An 18,476-nucleotide genomic window follows, 5' to 3' on the forward strand; every position below is an offset into this window, starting at 1 on the left:
CCTGCAGTATTTTAAAGGGGCCCAATTATGCTTTTTCCACTTTTCGGCCCTATAAATGTTGTATTATCATGTTAAACAATGCCAACGTTTCAGATAATGAGGTTTGCGCATTTGGTAGTGAGCCCTGAAAGAACTTTGGGACGGCGCTGAATAGACAGTTTTTTTCCCTGTGACATCACAGGGAGCCGGGCCTCCTCATATGGACATGCACTATAGGGTAGATATACTCTAGGACTGTCCTCCCCACAACTCTGCTTTGCTCAGTTTTGGCTCCCAGTAAATCTTTCCAAGACAAGCTCAGGCAGAAGTGGTTGGAGTTGGTGATTCCCAGCAAGAGAAAAATATTTTAATCTGTCAATGGCCTTTCACGAACATTAAATATCTGCCAAACTGTTGCTCAAGCCAGAAGTGTGTGTCCAACAGTACATATAATTGGGTACACGTACACAATCACATGACACACTTGTCATGAAATGACAATAACCACAATAATACACATATAAACTAATACTTTAATGCATTCTTTTTGGGTCACACTTGTTGAACTGGCTAGAATGTCTAGAGCTTTAAGTGCTACACCAGAAAAATAATCAGGTGATTTCTTTCTTTGAATGAAACTTCAATGATGCTAATACTTTTATGAAAACATTTATTTTTAAATGATTACGCATATCCATTCATTAAAAAATACATTTGACATTCTCTAGTGACATAGTTACTCCATCTTGATAAGTTACTTCGGCGTCACAACCCCTTCCAACTGGGCCTAAAAAGAACAAGCAAAAAATGTTAGTATGGGCAATAAAGGTAATCTATTGTTTTCAGTTTTTTAATACATCACCTTGAGCTGCTGATTGGTTCTCTTCAAGAACTGAATCTGCTCTGTGTATTTCTTTTCTTGCACTTCATGTTTTTCTTCTTCTGTCTTTTCAATAGCATCACATTTAGCCTTTTCGTCCCGCAACTCTTTCTCCAGCTCCTGTTTCTCCTTCTCCAGCTCGGCAATCTACGAATGAAGAGGCCAGGTTTTTATTCATTCCAGTGAACAATGCATCTTGTGATTATTTGAGAAAGAACTCTAAATCCTTACTCTTCTTGCCATGTCCACTTTGTCCTGTTCAGCCTGCAAAGCTTTCCTCATGCCAAAAACAACACTGCTCTCATAGAACGTCTGGTAAGCAGCAATGGTCATTTGGATCTCATCTCTGACCCGCAACAGCAAGTGACCCCTCTCGGCACAATTAATGGTTACCTGTCTGATCAGCTCATCTAAAAGAAAGGGGCAGATATATCAAAATATCAAGATTGATCAAAATTTCAAGACCAGTTGAAAAATTGCAACAATTAAAATTTTCAACTGTTAGATCTTAAGGAGATTTTACGTACATCTTCAAAATGCAACAAGAAGAAATGGAAGTGAGACCAAAAAGAATTTTGAGTTGGCAATTTATTGCAAACAACCATTAAAGAAATAAGCTTTTCATCAGTTGATCAAAAGTGTAAAACCGTGGCTTAAAAAAAGCCTCCAACACATCCCTAAAGTAGAAATAAAATGTGTTTAGTAATGCTGACTAGCTGCACCATTCTTGCTAATCACCTCAAAAAATGGTTTGGGCATGCTTGATGCCAGTGTTTCCAGGAGGGTAGTTGGAATGTTGCTCCAGGTGGTGAAGATGGCTTCACGGTGGGTATTCATGGGCTGGAACTGATGTCCATATTTGTAAAGCTCCCTTGCCATCTATCTCCAAATTTTCTCAATTGCATTTAGATCAGGGGAATACACAGGATGGTCCAAAACAGTGATGTTATTCCTCTGGAAGAAGTCCTTTGTCAGGCGGTAAGGCCTGTCACAATCGATAAATCTATTAATTGAACAATAAAAAAGTGGATAATTATGCCGGTCTCAATAAATTGATATGTGCATGCATGCGTGTTTCATCTACTCGTCTCTCTGTACCACACGGGCTGGATGACAAGAGGGTTCACTCTTTATGGAGGCGGGCCTACTAGTGAGTGAATACAGAGTAGTCAGAGTGCTGGCAACAAGTTAGCCTCGTGAGCCGGACATACGCTAACATGAATGAAGGAACAAAAGGAATGACTTTTAAGACATTTTTTTTTCAATGCGACCGCTCACTCCAAAAGACACAAGTATAAGTGTTTACGTTTTTTTGCACAAGAGGCACAAAAAGGTGATGATGCCACTCCACAATAGAAGATATCATGTTTGATGCAGTTTTAAGCCGAAAAACCGACCACAAGATGCCTGAAGTGCATTTTAGCAGAACTCTGCCTGCATCTCTCCAAAGAAATGTATCTTTTAACAAAAGCCTTTGGAAAAAAAAACTTACCTATGTTCTACTACTTACTAAAGACTGGGAAAAGATAAAAAAACATCTTTTTTTCAGATGAAACATGAGAGACTAATCATTCTTTTGGCATATACCTCGTCTATATAGCCCAAGAACACAATATTATGTGCGTCTTGAAAAATCAGTCTAAATCATAAAAAATGGTTGGTTCCAAGAGGGAGAGCTTTTGCTCTATTTTTGTTTAACTCATTATATTGTTTGTTACATTTATTTTTGACATTCCAATTACCATGTTAAATATTCTTGACAAAAATTATTACTTTTATACCATTTAGGGTGGCACGGCGGACGAGTGGTTAGTGCGCAGACCTCACAGCTAGGAGACCAGGGTCAATTCCACCCTCGGGCATCTCTGTGTGGAGTTTGCATGTTCTCCCAATGCATGCGTGGGTTTTCTCCAGGTACTCCGGTTTCCTCCCACATTCCAAAAACATGCTAGGTTAATTGGCCACTCGAAATTGTCCATAGGTATGAATGTGAGTGTGAATGGTTGTTTGTCTATATGTGCCCTGTGATTAGCTGGCGACCAGTCCAGGGTGTACCCCGCCTCCCGCCCAAAGACAGCTGGGATAGGCTCCAGCACCCCCCCCCCCCCCCGCGACCCTCGTGAGGAAAAAGCAATTATCATCCAGAAAAATTTGTTATCGTGACAGGCCTATCAGGCGGGCATTGTGAACAGCATTGTCAGTCAGTCAAAGCCAGTCATTACCACATAAACGAGGGCCTTCAGTCATGAGGGATTCCCCCCGCAACATCTCCACATGGACAGCTACTGTTTAATACCACAGCACAGCTCTGTTGTTCCATTGAAGGAAAATGCTCCCCAGATCGACACCTCCACTGTGCCGTATAGAAAACATCTCAGGTGGGAACTCCTTGTCATGCCAGTAACACTGGAAGCCATCAGGACCATGAAGGTTAATTTTTTTTTCATTAGAAAATAAATCATTCTTCCATCAATGTCCTTCTATTTGGTGCATTCATATAAAGTCCAAATGTGAAATTTTGTGGTCTTGAAAGAGATGAAGACGTTCTTTTGTTCTTAAAACTCTTCTCGTGCAGATGCCGTCTGATGGCTATTGGACTGCACTTTGCACCCTTCGGGGCCAAGGATCACCCCGTGTCTTCAATCACATTCATAGAGAGAAAGTTATTTTGCTTTTGCCATGAAGAGATCATGCCAGTGTGAATACCTGACAGAAAATTACACTGAATACAAATGTTTGCCAGGATTTGGCAAAAAATAAAGGCTGTGGCCGTAAACTTTTGATCAGCTGATACAAAAAAGCAATAAATTGCTCACTCAGTATTTTGAAGCTCTCCTTAGAACCTCCTTAAAATCAAACAGTGCAAAATGTCAATTATTGTACTTTTTCAAGCTGTTTTAAAACTTTGACCAGGAGTGTATTGCCAGAACTCAATAAAACACTGTACAAATTAGAAAGTGCCAGAACATTAGTTGTATCTAATTAAGGGCAAGAAAAGACATCACCCCTTTTACACAGCCTTTACACGTTGCTGTTCTGTTCTAAAGGACACCTTCAGTGAATCAGAGGATGAAGCCAACCAGGCAATTTTCCACATTTGGAGGTAAAATTGGAGCAGTAACAAAAGATGGGACGCTGCCTATGTGTGAGGATATTCTGCAGTGCCTGAACAGGGTTGTGAAGTATACTACTCCTGTCCCATTGTGTTGAATGCAATTGTCGCTGTCCAATAAGCATCACAGAACTAATCTGATCCATGTCGCTGTGTGAAAGCTCACAGCTGCAGCAATATCCCCTACTCGTTGGATTTTGTGAAAAAGACACAGGAAGATAACTGACAGATATATTGTTACAGCAGTAATGCGACTACTTTTCAGGATTATTGTGTGAAAACACTACTAGCTCCAAAAACAAAAAATGCTTCAGACGACTTTGTCTCCCTGTTTCATGCGTGTGCTCTTTATGCAAAATAAGAACGTGAAGAAAAGCCGGCAAAAAAACGGCACAAGAAGCTGAAAAAAGCACTGTTACGGCTATTTCGCGGGAAGACCTACTCGCGTCAAAAGCAGAAAATAGTTCGGTCGACTTCATCACCCATTTCATTCCATGTCAGTGCAGTTAATACAGTGTGCTGCGTCATAGTGTTCCACATTTTTATATATATATATTTTGTATCTCTTGTATTAGATCTCATGCGGTGGGACATCAACCTTAGTCTAATCCTTACCAAAGCACTGCGTATAAAGCTCTCTTCGCACAGGGCATATTCCCGTCTCTATGGCACGCCGTTGCTGCAGCTTCCTGTCTAGTAGTTCTTCAAGGTTCACCACGTCTGCTCGAGTGCACGGTGCACTGGACACTTGCTGCACCCACAGTTGGTTTCCCTCCATCCATTCCCTGAAGCACAAAAGGTTGAAATATAAACATAAGTATTACATGTGGAAAGACATGATATGTTATGTAAAGCAGGGATTACGCAATACCTGGGTGGAAAGATGAGGTTGAGTATGTCCTCATTTTGCTGCCTGGTGGATTCAGCTGCAGATGATTTGGCTTTCGGGGGTGGTGGCACAGGGGAGTCTGCATGCGGTTGGGAGCTCACTTTGAAAGGACGGCCCCCCTGTGAATAGTTTATGTATTTAAACAGGCTTTTTGTTTTAACAGAATTGTTTAAACCAGCGGTCTTCAAAGTGTGGTGCTTTGAGCCTAAATAACATTTTCTACTGCATATTTTGTGGTGTCTTCCGCTCACTCCAGACTCACTACAGGAAATCAAAATCAGTTCATTTTACCTAACCTAAGTTAGCTTAGCAGGTTTGAAAAATAGGATTTTCTTTATTTTTCTCAAGCCTCCCCTGAACGATGCAATGTCTCTCCCAGAGAGGACCTGCCACACCCCGTGAAAACACCTTATATAAAATAAGGTTCACTGTATTTCATGTGTTTATATAGTTTTATTGAATAATACAAATAACACCTACATCGTATGGATGTCCTACTATTGTGGTTGTTATATAAATAATATCCTCATTGTCAGTGTTCTATGAAGCCCTCCAAGAAGTGTTGCCATTATTAACTAGCCTGTCAACTCACCTTTGAAGATTTTTTATCTGTGGTTTTGCTGATTAAAACTGGGGTCTCATATTTGAGGAGAGTCTCGGGGGGTTCAAACATGGTGCCTTAAAAAAATAAAATACATTTACTGCGGAAAATCCAGCAACTGGTTGGTTCCGTCTTCGTAAATGCATGCGTCATTTATAAAGACAAACTTCCATTAAAATGTCTCATTTTTGACAGCTTCGACTCGTTTAAAAGCGTCACCCCCGTAGCCAAGTTCGAGGGTCTTGTGTTTGAAATATGAGATAACACAAAGCGCCAATGACTCTGACGTCATCACTAATCGACAGCGTCATCCCACGCGACGAGCCGGTTTGTCAATAGCTTGTTACAGTGGTTAATGATGTCTGTAACCTTTTTTGTGGGGTTTCTTCTGTACCAGCCGGACACAAGTTTAAAAACAAAGACGTCGTCTACGCCATCCAATAATACCGCATACATACTTTGTGGTATGTTTGCTAAATAGCCTACACGTTTGGTTTTAGTTAGCCACGTTAGCACACGTCATGCCAACTAAAGCATTGCCTCTTGTAGCTTGCAGTGCTGTAGTACCGAACTGATATGTATTTGTCACGTTTTGCTTACCTTAGTTCACCAAAACAAAAAATAAGTTCATGTTGCCTCTAGCATAAGTGAAGTGAGCTACCATGTTTGATGTCAAGCTGCTTAATGGATCTTGTGGTCTTGTGCAGGTGTACCTAATGTTGCGGTTAGGGAGAGTATTCGATAACGGTTCTGTATTGTTTTCTATGTATCCATTGCCATGAATTACTAATGATAAACCTATATTGATTTACAGATTTGTGTATCTTCTGCCGTTGTGCGACGAGAATTACACAAAAAAAAGGCTATGAAGAACACATGGAGGTATATTGAGTATGTATTGGGTATTTTTGATGACAGTTTGATGAATGCTACTGGACTCATGTTACATTACACTCATTTTTAACAGTACTACGACGTCGAGTTCAGCATTCTTCCTGTATGTGATTGACATGAATGAAAATAAATATTTCATGACATTTCAGACAACACTCTAAACAACTTCAGTTGTTTATTTCAAACTTATATCAAGTAGCAGATATTTGTTATGCCACACTTCAGTTCCACTCCCTATACTGAATCTCCAAACTGCTAACCACAGTGCTGTCATGCTTGTAGGCCTTTTGGAAAGTGGCTCTGCCAAGGTCCCTCTCTGTGTGGGATACAAGACATATGTCATCTGCTCATAGCTTAACTTCAATAGCATCAAATTGTGTAGTATTTACTCTTCCTGAAGCACATAGGTTCACAGTTGTTTCCGAACGAGGGCTGACATACACTTGTGTCACAGTGGATGTGTACCTGGTTGAAGACAAAAAATAGATGTTTAATACTGCAGTAGCAGGACATGCCTTTATTTGCATTTTTAGAGAAATATGAATTACTGTTCTTGCCTAAAGCAACACATTCTGCTTTAATGCGACCATCAATCAACTTTACAGATGCCACATCTGTTTTATAGGCAGTGTGTGTTATGATAAAGATGTAATTTAAAAAAGTAATTAGAGCCACCAAGTGGTATGGCCTGTCCCTCGGGGCCAAATGAGTTTGGCATCTACGAAAAGGGATTTTATTGGCAATTTTTGCATCACATACCTTTCGCTTCAGAGGACTCATAACCTCTGCATCTGTATCAGAACTGTTCACCACAGTTGACAGAAAAGTGAACATCTTGAAGATAAACCTCCTATGGTGGGTGGGATACATGATGCCTGAAGAGGGACCGATTGGAACTAGGGTGGTCTGGTAACTGTCATTTACGTAAGGGCAGCTGTAATCAGAGAGAGACGCGATCAAACTTAAAATACATGCAAAATTGTGTGATGATTACAACGAGTGGTACTTACTCTTACCCATCAACCAGCAAGTCCCACTGAGGCACGCTGTGAGAGATGGGATTAGCAGTGGCCCAGCATCGCCCAAGAGTCAAGACCAGGTTGGGGTCAGTCCTATCCATCATTCGGACCTCAACATACACAGGCTCTGTGAGCACCTTTACTAGCGGGTAGTCAATATCCTCATAGAATGTCCCAAAGGCCACATCCTCTGCGTACAAAATAATGTAAATGCTGAAATCCAAGTCACTTCCAATGGGACTAACATGATAAAATTCTTTACATATACCTTCAATACAGCCCTTGGTTGTGCACACTCCACTTCCCAGACGGAGCTCCACATTTAAGGGCCCAGGAGCTGCAGCTGGATTTGGTTGAGGAACCTGGCCAACCTCAACAACTAGTGCTTCAGTGGAGAAGCCCACATATTTACACTGCAGAAGCACCCTTTGAGGAACCAACCAGGACATATATATTTTTATAAACACCACAGTATAAGGCACACCAGCAATCAATACAATGTTGTAAGATAATGTTCAGTTTTGACTCTTTGAGTGGTAATAATAATTTAACCACCTATCTCTTTGTTTGCACTATTTTTGCAAAGGAAGACTCCATACATGTCCATATTGTGATTGCCTTTGATCACTAGTATGAAGCATTGGATTTGTAAAATTACACTATTTGTTCTTTTTGCACGCACTTCAAGTAAAGCTAAAATTATCTTTTTACCCAGGACAAATAATTTTAATCTGTGATTGATTGTATACAATATAACAATTAACTACATCACATATACACAATACAAAATTCATTGCTATACATGCCTGAAAAGGAGCATCCATTTTCTATGCCGCTTATCCTCACGAGGGTCGCGGGTATGCTGGAGCCTATCTTAGCTGTCTTTGGGCGAGAGGCGGGGTACACCCTGGACTGGTCGCCAGCCAATCACAGGGCACAAATAGACAACCATTCACACTCACATTCATACATATGGACAATTTGGAGCCACCAATTAATTAACCTAGCATGTTTTTGAATGTGGGAGGAAACCGGAGTCCTCGGAGAAATCCCATACATGCAGGGAGAGAACATGCTAATTGCACACAGAGGTCTTCCCAGTCTCCTGACTGTGTGGCCAACATGGTAACCATTCGGCCACTATGCGGCCCAGGAAGAAGCAAAGCTGATTTATATTTTCTGCCAATTTTAACCCATGACATATTTTAATGATTTTAAATATTTTTTGCATCTTATGCGTATTTGACATCTGTTTCGTCAAGCACTTTTATGGCCTTTGTGAAAAGTTCCATCTAAATAAACTGCCTCCCTTTTCTGACCGTCTGTTTTTCCTGACATTGAATTGTTATGTAGTATTCAGGCATAATAAATTATCAATTAACGGATAAGAACTGAGAAGTAAGGCAAAATGGAGTGCATCTCCTACCTGACTGCAACAAGCACAACTGCTGTTAACTAGTTTGCTTGCTTACATCAGTTTTGTGATTTGTTGCATATTCTTAATTGTTTAATTAATTAGTATTTGTAGCCATTGGGAATTCTTAATATAAATATCTAAAATATAAAAATTCTATTAAATTTTCCCTCAAATTCTGTCAAGTGTTCAACCAAAGTAGTGTCTAATGAGTGTATAGGAATAGGAGAACCACATACTGATATCGACTGTCCCTGGTAATTGCTCCATAGAGTCCAGTAGCAACTTCGTAGGTGGATGACATCCTGTTCTCATAGATTACAACGCCATCCACTTCCTACAGTAGGTGTGCAGCATGACAGGGTTTCTTACTAACCGTCAGAAAGTAAGGAAGTAAGTAAGAAAGAAAGTAATAACGTTTGCCTCACCATGATGACAGTGCCACAGGCTGTAATGGGGAACTGGTAGATGGCAAAAGCTGAATTGGTGTCAGCTGGACGGCATCTTGGCTCGTTTGCATGGAATGAAATGGAGTCCAAGTCAATGTCGGGCTGGGTGGATTCTCTGGCGACCACCACTATCATCTGGCCGTCCTTGGTGCACTGTAGAGTGACTGAAGACAGCATTTTTATTGAATTGTCAATACACCGGAAGCAGCAGTCAAGTCATACAAACAAGAAAAAAGACCTACCACATTTGCCATAATAGCACATGTGGCCATCATGGCAGCAGTTAATGTCACGACAACCAGAAGAGGAGATGCTTGCTGAGCCGCACTGTATCTTGTGACGCCCCTCCACCTCACAAGAGAGTTTGTCTGTGTCTGTCAAGGGTTTGGACTTCGTGGGGTTGTCAGGCCGTTGGTCGGTGAACTTTTGAGCCCTGGCCAGAAATCCCATGAACAGGGCAACAGTGAGGAGACAGTTCAACTTCATTGCCATCGGTTCACATTGAACACTCTGCCGCTGTAAGAAAACATGGCAACAACACTCTGACTTTTATATGGCATGGGTCATGTTGACAAATTTGTTTTCTACCCATGCTGCCTACCCGATTGTAAGTGAAATGATGAATTGCTGGGATGTGGCAAAGCAATTATCCTAACAATGCTAAAATCCTGCTTGAAAAATCACAGCCTTGTTAATGACATAAAAATTGTAAACAATAAAAACCTTCACAGGGTCTGGATGACCTACACCGCTGCCGCGGTCACACTATCTTGTGTTCAGCAGATCTTGACAAAATAAACACGTAGTCTTATCTTCACTAAGTGCATTGTGTTCCATCATTGATGGAAACAAAGACCACAATGAAGCCTAATTTGCTACCTTCTGCCAGACATTAAATGGAAAAATACTACTGCACCAGGGTCAGTTTTAATTAGCTGAAATAAGGGGGCACGTTGTCTGGTTTGGACAAATAGTCAAAGCATAATTTATAAGCAAACACAGTGATTGACTTTGAATAAATTCCCTTTGACGGTGGAGCCTCCATCGATAATCTTTATGTGTTGTTGTCATTTTAAAATCTCCAATAAGAAACAATGTGTCTCTTGCAGGCTCAAACTGTCAATATCAATAAATGTATCCTTGGGCTCCTACCATCTTACCTCTGTACATACATGCATAAATGCCATCAACAGTATGCTCTGTTCTCTCAGATAAACGTACTGATGGTAGCTCCTATAGGCAGAACAGAGACAGCATGCTACTGAGAATTTAAAGCTATTTTAAAGGATTGTGAAATTAATGGCCTTTGCCAATGTAATTGCTTTTAAACTGCTGGAACTGTTGATTGTTCCCTGTGAATATTCAATTTTTTTTCAATTTTCAGTGTAATATAAGGTCGGAAAAATAAGTTAAAATGAGCTAGATAACAATGCACGTCATTGCGACACACCGAGTTCGACTACAAAGCCCTCAAAAAAAAAACTACAACAGCGTTTGATATGTGATCATGCAAGAACAAGTATATTAATGATAACATGTAATACTTGGTGTAACTAATTTTTGGGCGAGTCACGTGAACCAAAATTATTTTTCTAAGCAATTTACGGGACGGAGTTTATAATATGGAATGCCATAAACCCATCCCATTCCATTTCAAATAATCTTTCAATGAATACATTTTTGATTAATTGATTGTTAAATGGGCGGCACGGCGGTCGAGTGGTTAGCGCGCAGACCTCACAGCTAGGAGACCAGGGTTCAATTCCACTCTCGGCCATCTCTGTGTGGAGTTTGCAAGTTCTCCCCGTGCATGCGTGGGTTTTCTCCGGGTACTCCGGTTTCCTCCCACATTGCAAAAACATGCTAGGTTATTTGGTGACTCCAAATTGTCCATAGGTATGAATGTGAGTGTGAATGGTTGTTTGTCTATATGTGCCCTGTGATTGGCTGGCGACCAGTCCAGGGTGTACCCCGCCTCTTGCCTAAAGACAGCTGGGATAGGCTCCAGCACCCCTGCGACCCTCGTGAGGATGAATGAAAGAATGATTGTTAAATTTCTTCAATCACGGTGGATTTCATCAAATGTCCATCACTAATCCTGATACGCAAGTAGACAAAATCCCAGTATTCAGACCTTATGATTTTCCATCTGTGTGAAACACTGATACACACACTGTGCATCAGTCAATTTATACTTACTGTATCCTTGTACACACATGCACAAATAGCTGATGTTTGTGCTCCTTTTTACAAAAGTGGTTTTGAGTCTGGCCTGATTTTTCTGGTTTGCAACATCCATCAGTCAGTAGTGGTTGGGTCCACAATTGATTTTTATATAAATGTACTTTGGCAAAAGGTAAGTAGTGTGACATGTCCTGTTGAGGGCAGGTGACCCTAACCTACTGTCAACAAAACCTTTTGGCGACCGCTGTCTTCTCGGTATACTGTGTTTTTTTTTATAATACAGGAAATCTTGTATGAATTCATCATTGGTGGAACAGCATCCTGATTTCTTTTTTAACTGAAGCAATTTGTTTTAAATTATGAGTAAACAGTGGTGTCAGTCCACTCGTAGTCATAAATTATTTCACCATTTTCAATGCCTTTTGGAGTTGATTTTCTGATCAGTAAAGAAGTGTCTTCTTATTATTGTATTACACCTGTTAATTTTTCCTTTTTGCCTTGTAAAGCCATTAATCCACATTCTGATCTTGTGTTACAGAACTGCATGTACTCTTGGCACAGTTTTACTAATACAAACCCCAGTAGAGATGATGGCTGACACTTATCAGCTCACATAGGAGATGTCCAACAAATGGGGTGGGACGCAAACAGAAGCAGACAGGCTGTCCTGCTTATAAAAGTAGATGAACCCTTTCTCCATTTTCACAGCACCTTGTGAAGATCACTCGTTGTTGTGAAGCCATGGTGATCAAGTGCACCGCTGTGTGCCTAGTGGCACTGGCCTTGCTCTGCAGTGTGTGCAATGCTCAGCGCTACCTTAGTCCGAGACAGGACACCAAACAGGGGACCCAGGATCCCCAGCAGACAAGGAATACATTTGAAAAGCCAATCACCTGGATGTACCCCGAAGAGCCTCAGCCTGAGCCTAAGACTGACGTTCCCTTTGAGCTTCGGCACCCTGTCCCTGCTGCAACTGTTGCTGTGGACTGCCGGGAGAAGGACGCACACGTGGAGGTCAAGAAGGACCTCTTTGGAATAGGCCAGTTCATCAATCCCGATGACCTCACTCTAGGAAACTGCGGCCTTGTGGGGGAAGACACAGCCGCTCACGTGCTGATTTACGAGTCTGAGCTGCACGATTGCAACAGCAAGTTACAGGTAAGCCCGGTGCCAAACTCAATCCATCGTCATATGGAGCACGCCATTGTTACAGTGCATAATCATACTTTTTCTTTTTTGACTTTCATTTGTTCCCTAGATGACGGAAGACTCTCTCATCTACACCTTCAGTCTTCAGTATAACCCAAAGCCAATGGGCAACATCCCTGTTGTAAGGACTACCAATGCTGCTGTGATTGTGGAATGCTACTACCCAAGGTGTGCGCACCTACACGCAAAAACCACAGTTGTACCCCATCATGCCCTGATTTCATTGAAATGCATGCATTATTTCTGAAATTGCAAAAAGGAAACCCTACCTATGTCTGGACCTGCACCAAAATGTAATGGATCTATTTTGGAACAATGCCCAAGTATCAAGTTTCGGTATTTGACTTTCTTGCTTTTCTTTGTGTCCTAATTATCAAACATATAGGCATCACAACGTGAGCAGCCTACCTCTCGACCCACACTGGGTCCCGTTCTCTTCTGTCAAGGTTGCAGAGGAGTTCTTGTACTTCAGTCTGACCCTCATGACCAGTAAGTCTATCTGTCCATTATCCTTTGTTCATATGTTAAAATGTATTCTAATCTGTCTCCAAACCCGATTTGCCGCGCAGGCGACTGGATGCATGAGAGGCCCCGCTATGAGTACTATCTGGGGGACATGATTTTTGTGGAGGCCACTGTCAAGCAGTACTATCACGTGCCTCTCCGTGTTTATGTGGACAACTGCGTGGCTACGCTGACACCGGAAATTAATTCCAGCCCCAGATATGCCTTCATTGAGAATGGGTAAGGGAGGTTTGTGGATAATAACCAGAATACTTACAATAACTTCATATTTATAGCACATTTTTCCCGAAGTGCTTATGCCAGTCAGTGTAGGCAGATAAATCTCAGTGGCAAAATGCATTCCAACACAATAATAAAGTTTGCTGTAGGCCAGGTAGTATTTTAGATGTTAGTGTTGTGGTTGCTGTAATGTTTTTGTTTTAAAAATGTTTTTTTCACTGATGACAGAAGGAAGGAAAACTAGACTTTTTTTGTAATCATCCACAATCCTTACATGAGACATGAACACATATGTCTTTCTCTTTTCTGTGCGTTTTAAAAATATAAAACAGATACAAAATGACAGCTCAGTAGTGCACATAATGAGATACACCTACTATGCCCCTTACAAAGCTAAGCATTACCGGAACTTCTTTGCTTGGCGCATTGATTTCATGTAGTAACGTCATAGAAATGAACGCCTGCACCTCATGTTGACTTTTCCAAGCAGAGAAATAAAAACACAGCAGCAGTGGTTCCGTATACAATATGTAGTCAATATGTAGTGCGTCTGTTGTAAGGCTAGTCGATTAGTAGCTAGCCGGTGTGTTCTGGCTAAGTGTCAATACACCAGTAATTAAGTTTGATTGGCGAAACAATATTAGAAATGTGTCGCTGCAGCTTGGTTAATATACACATCACAGTATGGACTCTAAGTTTGTAGACTAGGCGCGGTGCAGGTGTGGGCCAGCGCACGTTGCAAATTTGATGAGCAGCGCAGTCTGGCGCAGCGCCGCGCACCCACGCCTCCATCCCTCCCACCGCGAGAAGGAGAGAAGGCGTCAGAGAGTTTAACACAGCTGAGTTTAATCTTAACCAATCAAATAAAAGCCTCTCATTGCCTTTAAATGTGCCAAACTGGAATGTGCATCAGAGGCCACGTTGCATGTCATTCACTACACGTGGGACACATCATCTGTTCCTGACAGTTACATTAAACACAGGGGAGGGGCAGGAGGGGCGATCTGGCATGCATCCACCACAACCACGGTAAGCGATGCGTGGTGCTGTCTTGTGCTTTTTTTTCTGGTGCACTTTTCACTTCTAAAATCGCTTTTTTGTTGCGAAATTGTCACTGTGCTAAAAAGAAAATGTGGACACCTCCCCTGGTGCACCACACCCCCATCTTGGCGCAGTCCAGTCAAATTGGTTTGTTGGCGGTTTTTGGAGACTTTTTCAGATGACTTTATTTGAGGAATAAGTATGTCCCATACTTTCAGTAATGATGTGGCTCTTTTTATCTGTATTTATGTCTTTAGATCGCACAGAAAAGTGAAAGACATATGTGTTCATGTCTCACATAAGTATAGTGGATGGGCAAAATGACAAAAATGTGTGGTTTTCCTTTAGATTGTGCCTTATTGATAAAATAATTTAATTCAAGATGTACTTCAATATGGACCTTGTAAAATAATTGAATTTTTACGAAAAACAAAAAAAATTGATGGAATTAAACATAGAGTATATAGAGTAAGTGGTACAACACTGTAGGAGACATTGGTACGGAGGGGCACTGGCCACGTGGGCATATGTATACGTAGGTGTGTGTGTGCATGTATGGGTTGGGAAGCCGTACTTTTGTTGGCCGCTAAAATCATGCTATATTATACTACCTTATTCCACACACCTACCATATCCATAACATAAGTTCGGCATCCTGGTTTCAGTGTTCCGTATACTGCTTCATTGCTGTCAAAGCTGAGTGTAATTAAATCTACCAAACACATTCTGGACCTCAGCATCTCTGTTAGGTCCTCTGTTAGGGATCGCAACAGACATGGCGCTGATTTTTGTATGATAGTTTCATTTGAAGATTGATTTACTGCAATTCCTTTGTGAATTTTTGGCGTATTACACCATTGCTGTAATAATCTCACTTTAACAGTGTTTTGAAAAAGATACTGCAAGGACGAGACATGATTTTTTAGAAACATATCACAGTACAGTATATTGCCTGTACTGAGTTGTTCAATTGAATCTTAGGTGGTGAGAAGATGCCTTAGGAATGGAGTGGCAGTGGAGTGACAGAGAAGTATGTTAAAGTGGTGTAGGACATGTATGGGTACTTTAAGACAGTGGTAAGATGTGTTGTAGGTGTGACAATAGAGTTCAAGGTGGAGGTGGGACTGCATCAGGGATCAGTTCTGAGCCCCTTCTTGTTTGCTATGGTGATGGACAGGCTGACAGATGAGCTTAGACAAGAATCTCCATGGACTATGATGTTCGCAGATGACATTGCGATTTGTAGTGAGAGTAGGGAACAGGTGGAGGAGATGCAAGGATGAAGATTAGCAAGGAAAAGACAGGAAGCAGTACTGGATGTAGCAGAGATGTGGGTGCTGAGGTTCTCATTGGGAGTGACCAGGATGGATAGGATCAGGAACAAGTCAGAGATAAAGTCAGAGAGGCCAGACTGAGACGGTTGGGACATGTCCAGAGGAGAGATAGTGAATATGTTGGTAGAAGGATGCTGCCAGGTAGGAGGCGTAGAGGAAGACCAAAGAGGAGGTTTATGGATGTAGTGAAGGAGAACATTAGGGTAGTTGGTGTGAGAGAGACAGATGCAGAAGACAGGGTTGGATGGAGGAGATTGATTTGCTGTGGCGACCCCTGAAAGAAAAAGCCCAAAGAGAAAGAAGTATATTGCCTGTACAGATTTGTAATTTTTAAACGTAATATAATATTCCATCCATCCATTTTCTGTACCACTGTGGTCATGTTATAATTGCCCGACATTGTAAGAAGTACAAAAAGTACAGCAAACAACCAAAACATGGTGCAAAGCCACCATTCTCTGGGTTTGCTAACTCTGTAGCTGCCATTGCAAACAATTGAATGAGCAACATCAATAACAAAAGGAAATGTAACGGCAGACGTACCTTGACCCAGGCGAATCCAAGCACTATGACACAATGGTGCCACTGTACTGTGGTTCCTATGAAGTCCAGAGGAGAAATCCATCAGAAATAATGTGTAATATCCAGCAATTTCACAAGTGACCTCATGTAAACTTTACCCATGGTAATGTATGTAGCGCCATGGGCATTTTATTCCTCTTCTTTTTGTTTAATGGCGGGTTGCAACCACAACAACACGGGCATACATGTCATATCCGCTGACATAAATGAACAGAAAAACAGATACATTAAATGTGTATAGGACCTGTCAGGAGGGGCGTGAGAGGCTTTCATTTCGATGCAGACCTACAAACAAATTTACAGTATTCAACATGCAATATGACTCTGGACTCTTTCCATTTTGTTGCATTTTTCTGGCTTCAGTTTCAAATTCAGTCTGTACAGTACAGATAAATAATATATCTTCAGTTTCTTTGGTATTTCAAATCAGTGGATGCAAAGACATTTCTGTCCCTTAAGGGTTCCATGACAAAAAAATAATGCCATAGGAAGCCTCTACGTCCATCTTGCAATTGAAGTGAGTGGGCTTCACCAGCCTTGTATGATGATTGATGATTACACACGAATGTGCTCAATGAAACATACAGCCTTACATGGAGCGTGTGGTTACACTTATGTTGGAATTTAACTTCCACTTGATTTGCACTGTTTAATGCTATTTTGTACTGTTTGGGGAAAAAAAAACATTATTTTATTGTTGAGTTCATGCAATCTTTATGTGTGACACTGTACACTAAATATATATTTGCCTAACGCGCATTAACCGCAACACGGTTTTCCCTCCAAATTTTGTGGGTATGGCTTATACACAGCTTATACATTGTAAATTACGATTGACTATATTTATTTACAGTATAAGTTGAAGGCACAGTTCACACTGTCTAACACGGGTCTTGACTCCGACTGTCTTGCCTGCAGATGTTTAGTTGATGCATGGATCACGAGCTCGGACTCTAAATTCATGCCGCGCACAGACGAGAACAAGCTTCGGTTCATGTTAGAGGCCTTTAGGTTCCAGGGTGCTGAAAGTGGACTGGTGAGCCCCTCTCAGATTGAACTGAACGCTGTGTTGAACCCGACTGAAATGACTCTCGTCTATTCCTTACAGCTCTACATTACTTGCCACATGAGAGCCACGTCTACAAGCCGCATCATTGATTCTGACCACAGGGCCTGCTCTTTCATGGATGGGTGAGTGATGATAAGTAAGAGAAGGACATATACTGAGTAAATCTGGTACTCACAGCTTGTGTCGCCCTTGCCCGACCAGTTGGAAGGAGGCTAGCGGAGTGGATGCAGCATGCAATTCCTGTGACGCTGGTGGATACGGATCTCCTGGCGTAGTGAACGGTGGAGGCAAACAAGTGGGCGGTTCCTGGACCACTGGTGGTGGCCAACAAGGGGGTGGATCCTGGACCACTGGTGGTGGCCAACAAGGGGGTGGATCCTGGACCACTGGTGGTGGCCAACAAGGGGGTGGATCCTGGACCACTGGTGGTGGCCAACATGGGGGGGGATCCTGGACCACTGGTGGCGGTAGCACTGGTGGCGGTAGCACTGGTGGCGGTAGCACTGGCGGTGGTGGTACTGGCGGCGGTGGCTCAACCGTCATCAAACAAGGGGGTCTTCCCTGGATCCCTGGTGGTGGCAAACAAGTGGGTGGTTCCTGGACCACTGGCAAACAAATCGGCAGTTCCTGGGTCAGTGGCGGTGGTACGAGGAAGGGCCGTTCATTGACAGATGGTATGTCATTTCTTTAGATATCTTGTTATTATTGATATGAGGTACATGTCTTCCATCTTTTTTTCTCAGAAGAGACAGTCTGGAAAGGTGCTGTCACGCTGGGTCCCATCGCCATCGGAGAGCAGCAATAAACTCAACATCCTTCCATGGCAATCGAAATAAACATTCGCATTTGCTCATGAGTGACTATGTTATTCCCTGTGCAACTCTTTTTGCTATTACCTCAGTTGAAACAAAAAGAAAGGAAAAAAAGCCTAATTAAAGTGTCAGAAAGAGAAAAACTTTGAAATTGTCACTTATTTTGCATTGCCGCTTTGTAATGATATGAAAATGTAATAAAAGGCACAGCGTCTCTTTTTTTTTTCCACGTCAGAAATTGTAAATCTTTCCATTTGATGGAAA

The 18,476-nt window shown here is 41.8% G+C and overlaps 3 protein-coding genes across 4 annotated transcripts; 1 reads left to right on the forward strand and 2 right to left on the reverse strand.

The window, feature by feature from the left end:
• Positions 1 to 593: 593 nt before the first annotated feature.
• LOC131131373 (axonemal dynein light intermediate polypeptide 1-like) lies at positions 594 to 5,748 on the reverse strand. The gene is made up of 6 exons (XM_058076040.2): positions 5,453 to 5,748; positions 4,843 to 4,979; positions 4,587 to 4,756; positions 1,091 to 1,269; positions 842 to 1,006; positions 594 to 766 (listed from the first exon to the last, which is right to left on the reverse strand). Exons 1-6 carry the CDS (start codon positions 5,531 to 5,533, stop codon positions 734 to 736), a joined length of 765 nt encoding a protein of 254 aa, XP_057932023.1. The 5' UTR covers positions 5,534 to 5,748; the 3' UTR covers positions 594 to 733.
• Positions 5,749 to 5,773: 25 nt separating this feature from the next.
• Positions 5,774 to 18,431, forward strand: LOC131131371 (zona pellucida sperm-binding protein 3-like). The gene is made up of 9 exons (XM_058076037.2): positions 5,774 to 6,343; positions 11,960 to 12,579; positions 12,680 to 12,798; positions 13,016 to 13,119; positions 13,200 to 13,374; positions 17,250 to 17,367; positions 17,440 to 17,522; positions 17,602 to 18,074; positions 18,144 to 18,431. The coding sequence occupies exons 2-9, from the start codon at positions 12,163 to 12,165 to the stop codon at positions 18,203 to 18,205; spliced, it is 1,551 nt and encodes a 516-aa protein (XP_057932020.2). The 5' UTR covers positions 5,774 to 6,343; positions 11,960 to 12,162; the 3' UTR covers positions 18,206 to 18,431.
• LOC131131372 (zona pellucida sperm-binding protein 4-like) lies at positions 6,353 to 9,620 on the reverse strand. Of its 2 annotated transcripts, XM_058076039.2 has the most exons (8): positions 9,480 to 9,620; positions 9,217 to 9,401; positions 9,028 to 9,125; positions 7,643 to 7,800; positions 7,372 to 7,564; positions 7,115 to 7,289; positions 6,745 to 6,820; positions 6,353 to 6,671 (listed from the first exon to the last, which is right to left on the reverse strand). In XM_058076039.2, the coding sequence occupies exons 1-8, from the start codon at positions 9,499 to 9,501 to the stop codon at positions 6,577 to 6,579; spliced, it is 1,002 nt and encodes a 333-aa protein (XP_057932022.2). In that variant the 5' UTR covers positions 9,502 to 9,620; the 3' UTR covers positions 6,353 to 6,576. The 2 variants fall into 2 exon arrangements, with proteins under 2 accessions (XP_057932022.2, XP_078646563.1); XM_078790437.1 differs by lacking the exons at positions 9,028 to 9,125; positions 9,480 to 9,620 and having other exon boundaries at positions 7,372 to 7,800; positions 9,217 to 9,395.
• Positions 18,432 to 18,476: the final 45 nt, after the last annotated feature.

Source organism: Doryrhamphus excisus, linkage group LG1, assembly GCF_037039965.1.
Source record: "Doryrhamphus excisus strain RoL-2023G ecotype Guam linkage group LG1, RoL_Dexc_Guam_v1.1, whole genome shotgun sequence".
Taxonomy (NCBI): domain Eukaryota; kingdom Metazoa; phylum Chordata; class Actinopteri; order Syngnathiformes; family Syngnathidae; genus Doryrhamphus; species Doryrhamphus excisus.

Coding starts and splice junctions, on each gene's coding strand:
- LOC131131372 (XM_058076039.2), bottom strand. CDS start 9,501: ATGTGCTATTATGGCAAATGTG. Junction 7,565..7,642: donor AACCAAGGGCTGTATTGAAG/GTATATGTAAAG, acceptor TTTTGTACGCAG/AGGATGTGGCCTTTGGGACA. Junction 6,821..7,114: donor TGAGTCCTCTGAAGCGAAAG/GTATGTGATGCA, acceptor GTCTTCAACCAG/GTACACATCCACTGTGACAC.
- LOC131131373 (XM_058076040.2), bottom strand. CDS start 5,533: ATGTTTGAACCCCCCGAGACTCTCCTCAAATATGAGACCCCAGTTTTA. Junction 1,270..4,586: donor GCTTTATACGCAGTGCTTTG/GTAAGGATTAGA, acceptor CCTTTCTTTTAG/ATGAGCTGATCAGACAGGTA. Junction 767..841: donor GAACCAATCAGCAGCTCAAG/GTGATGTATTAA, acceptor TGTTCTTTTTAG/GCCCAGTTGGAAGGGGTTGT.
- LOC131131371 (XM_058076037.2), top strand. CDS start 12,163: ATGGTGATCAAGTGCACCGCTGTGTGCCTAGTGGCACTGGCCTTGCTC. Junction 12,799..13,015: donor GTGGAATGCTACTACCCAAG/GTGTGCGCACCT, acceptor TCAAACATATAG/GCATCACAACGTGAGCAGCC. Junction 13,375..17,249: donor TATGCCTTCATTGAGAATGG/GTAAGGGAGGTT, acceptor TCTTGCCTGCAG/ATGTTTAGTTGATGCATGGA.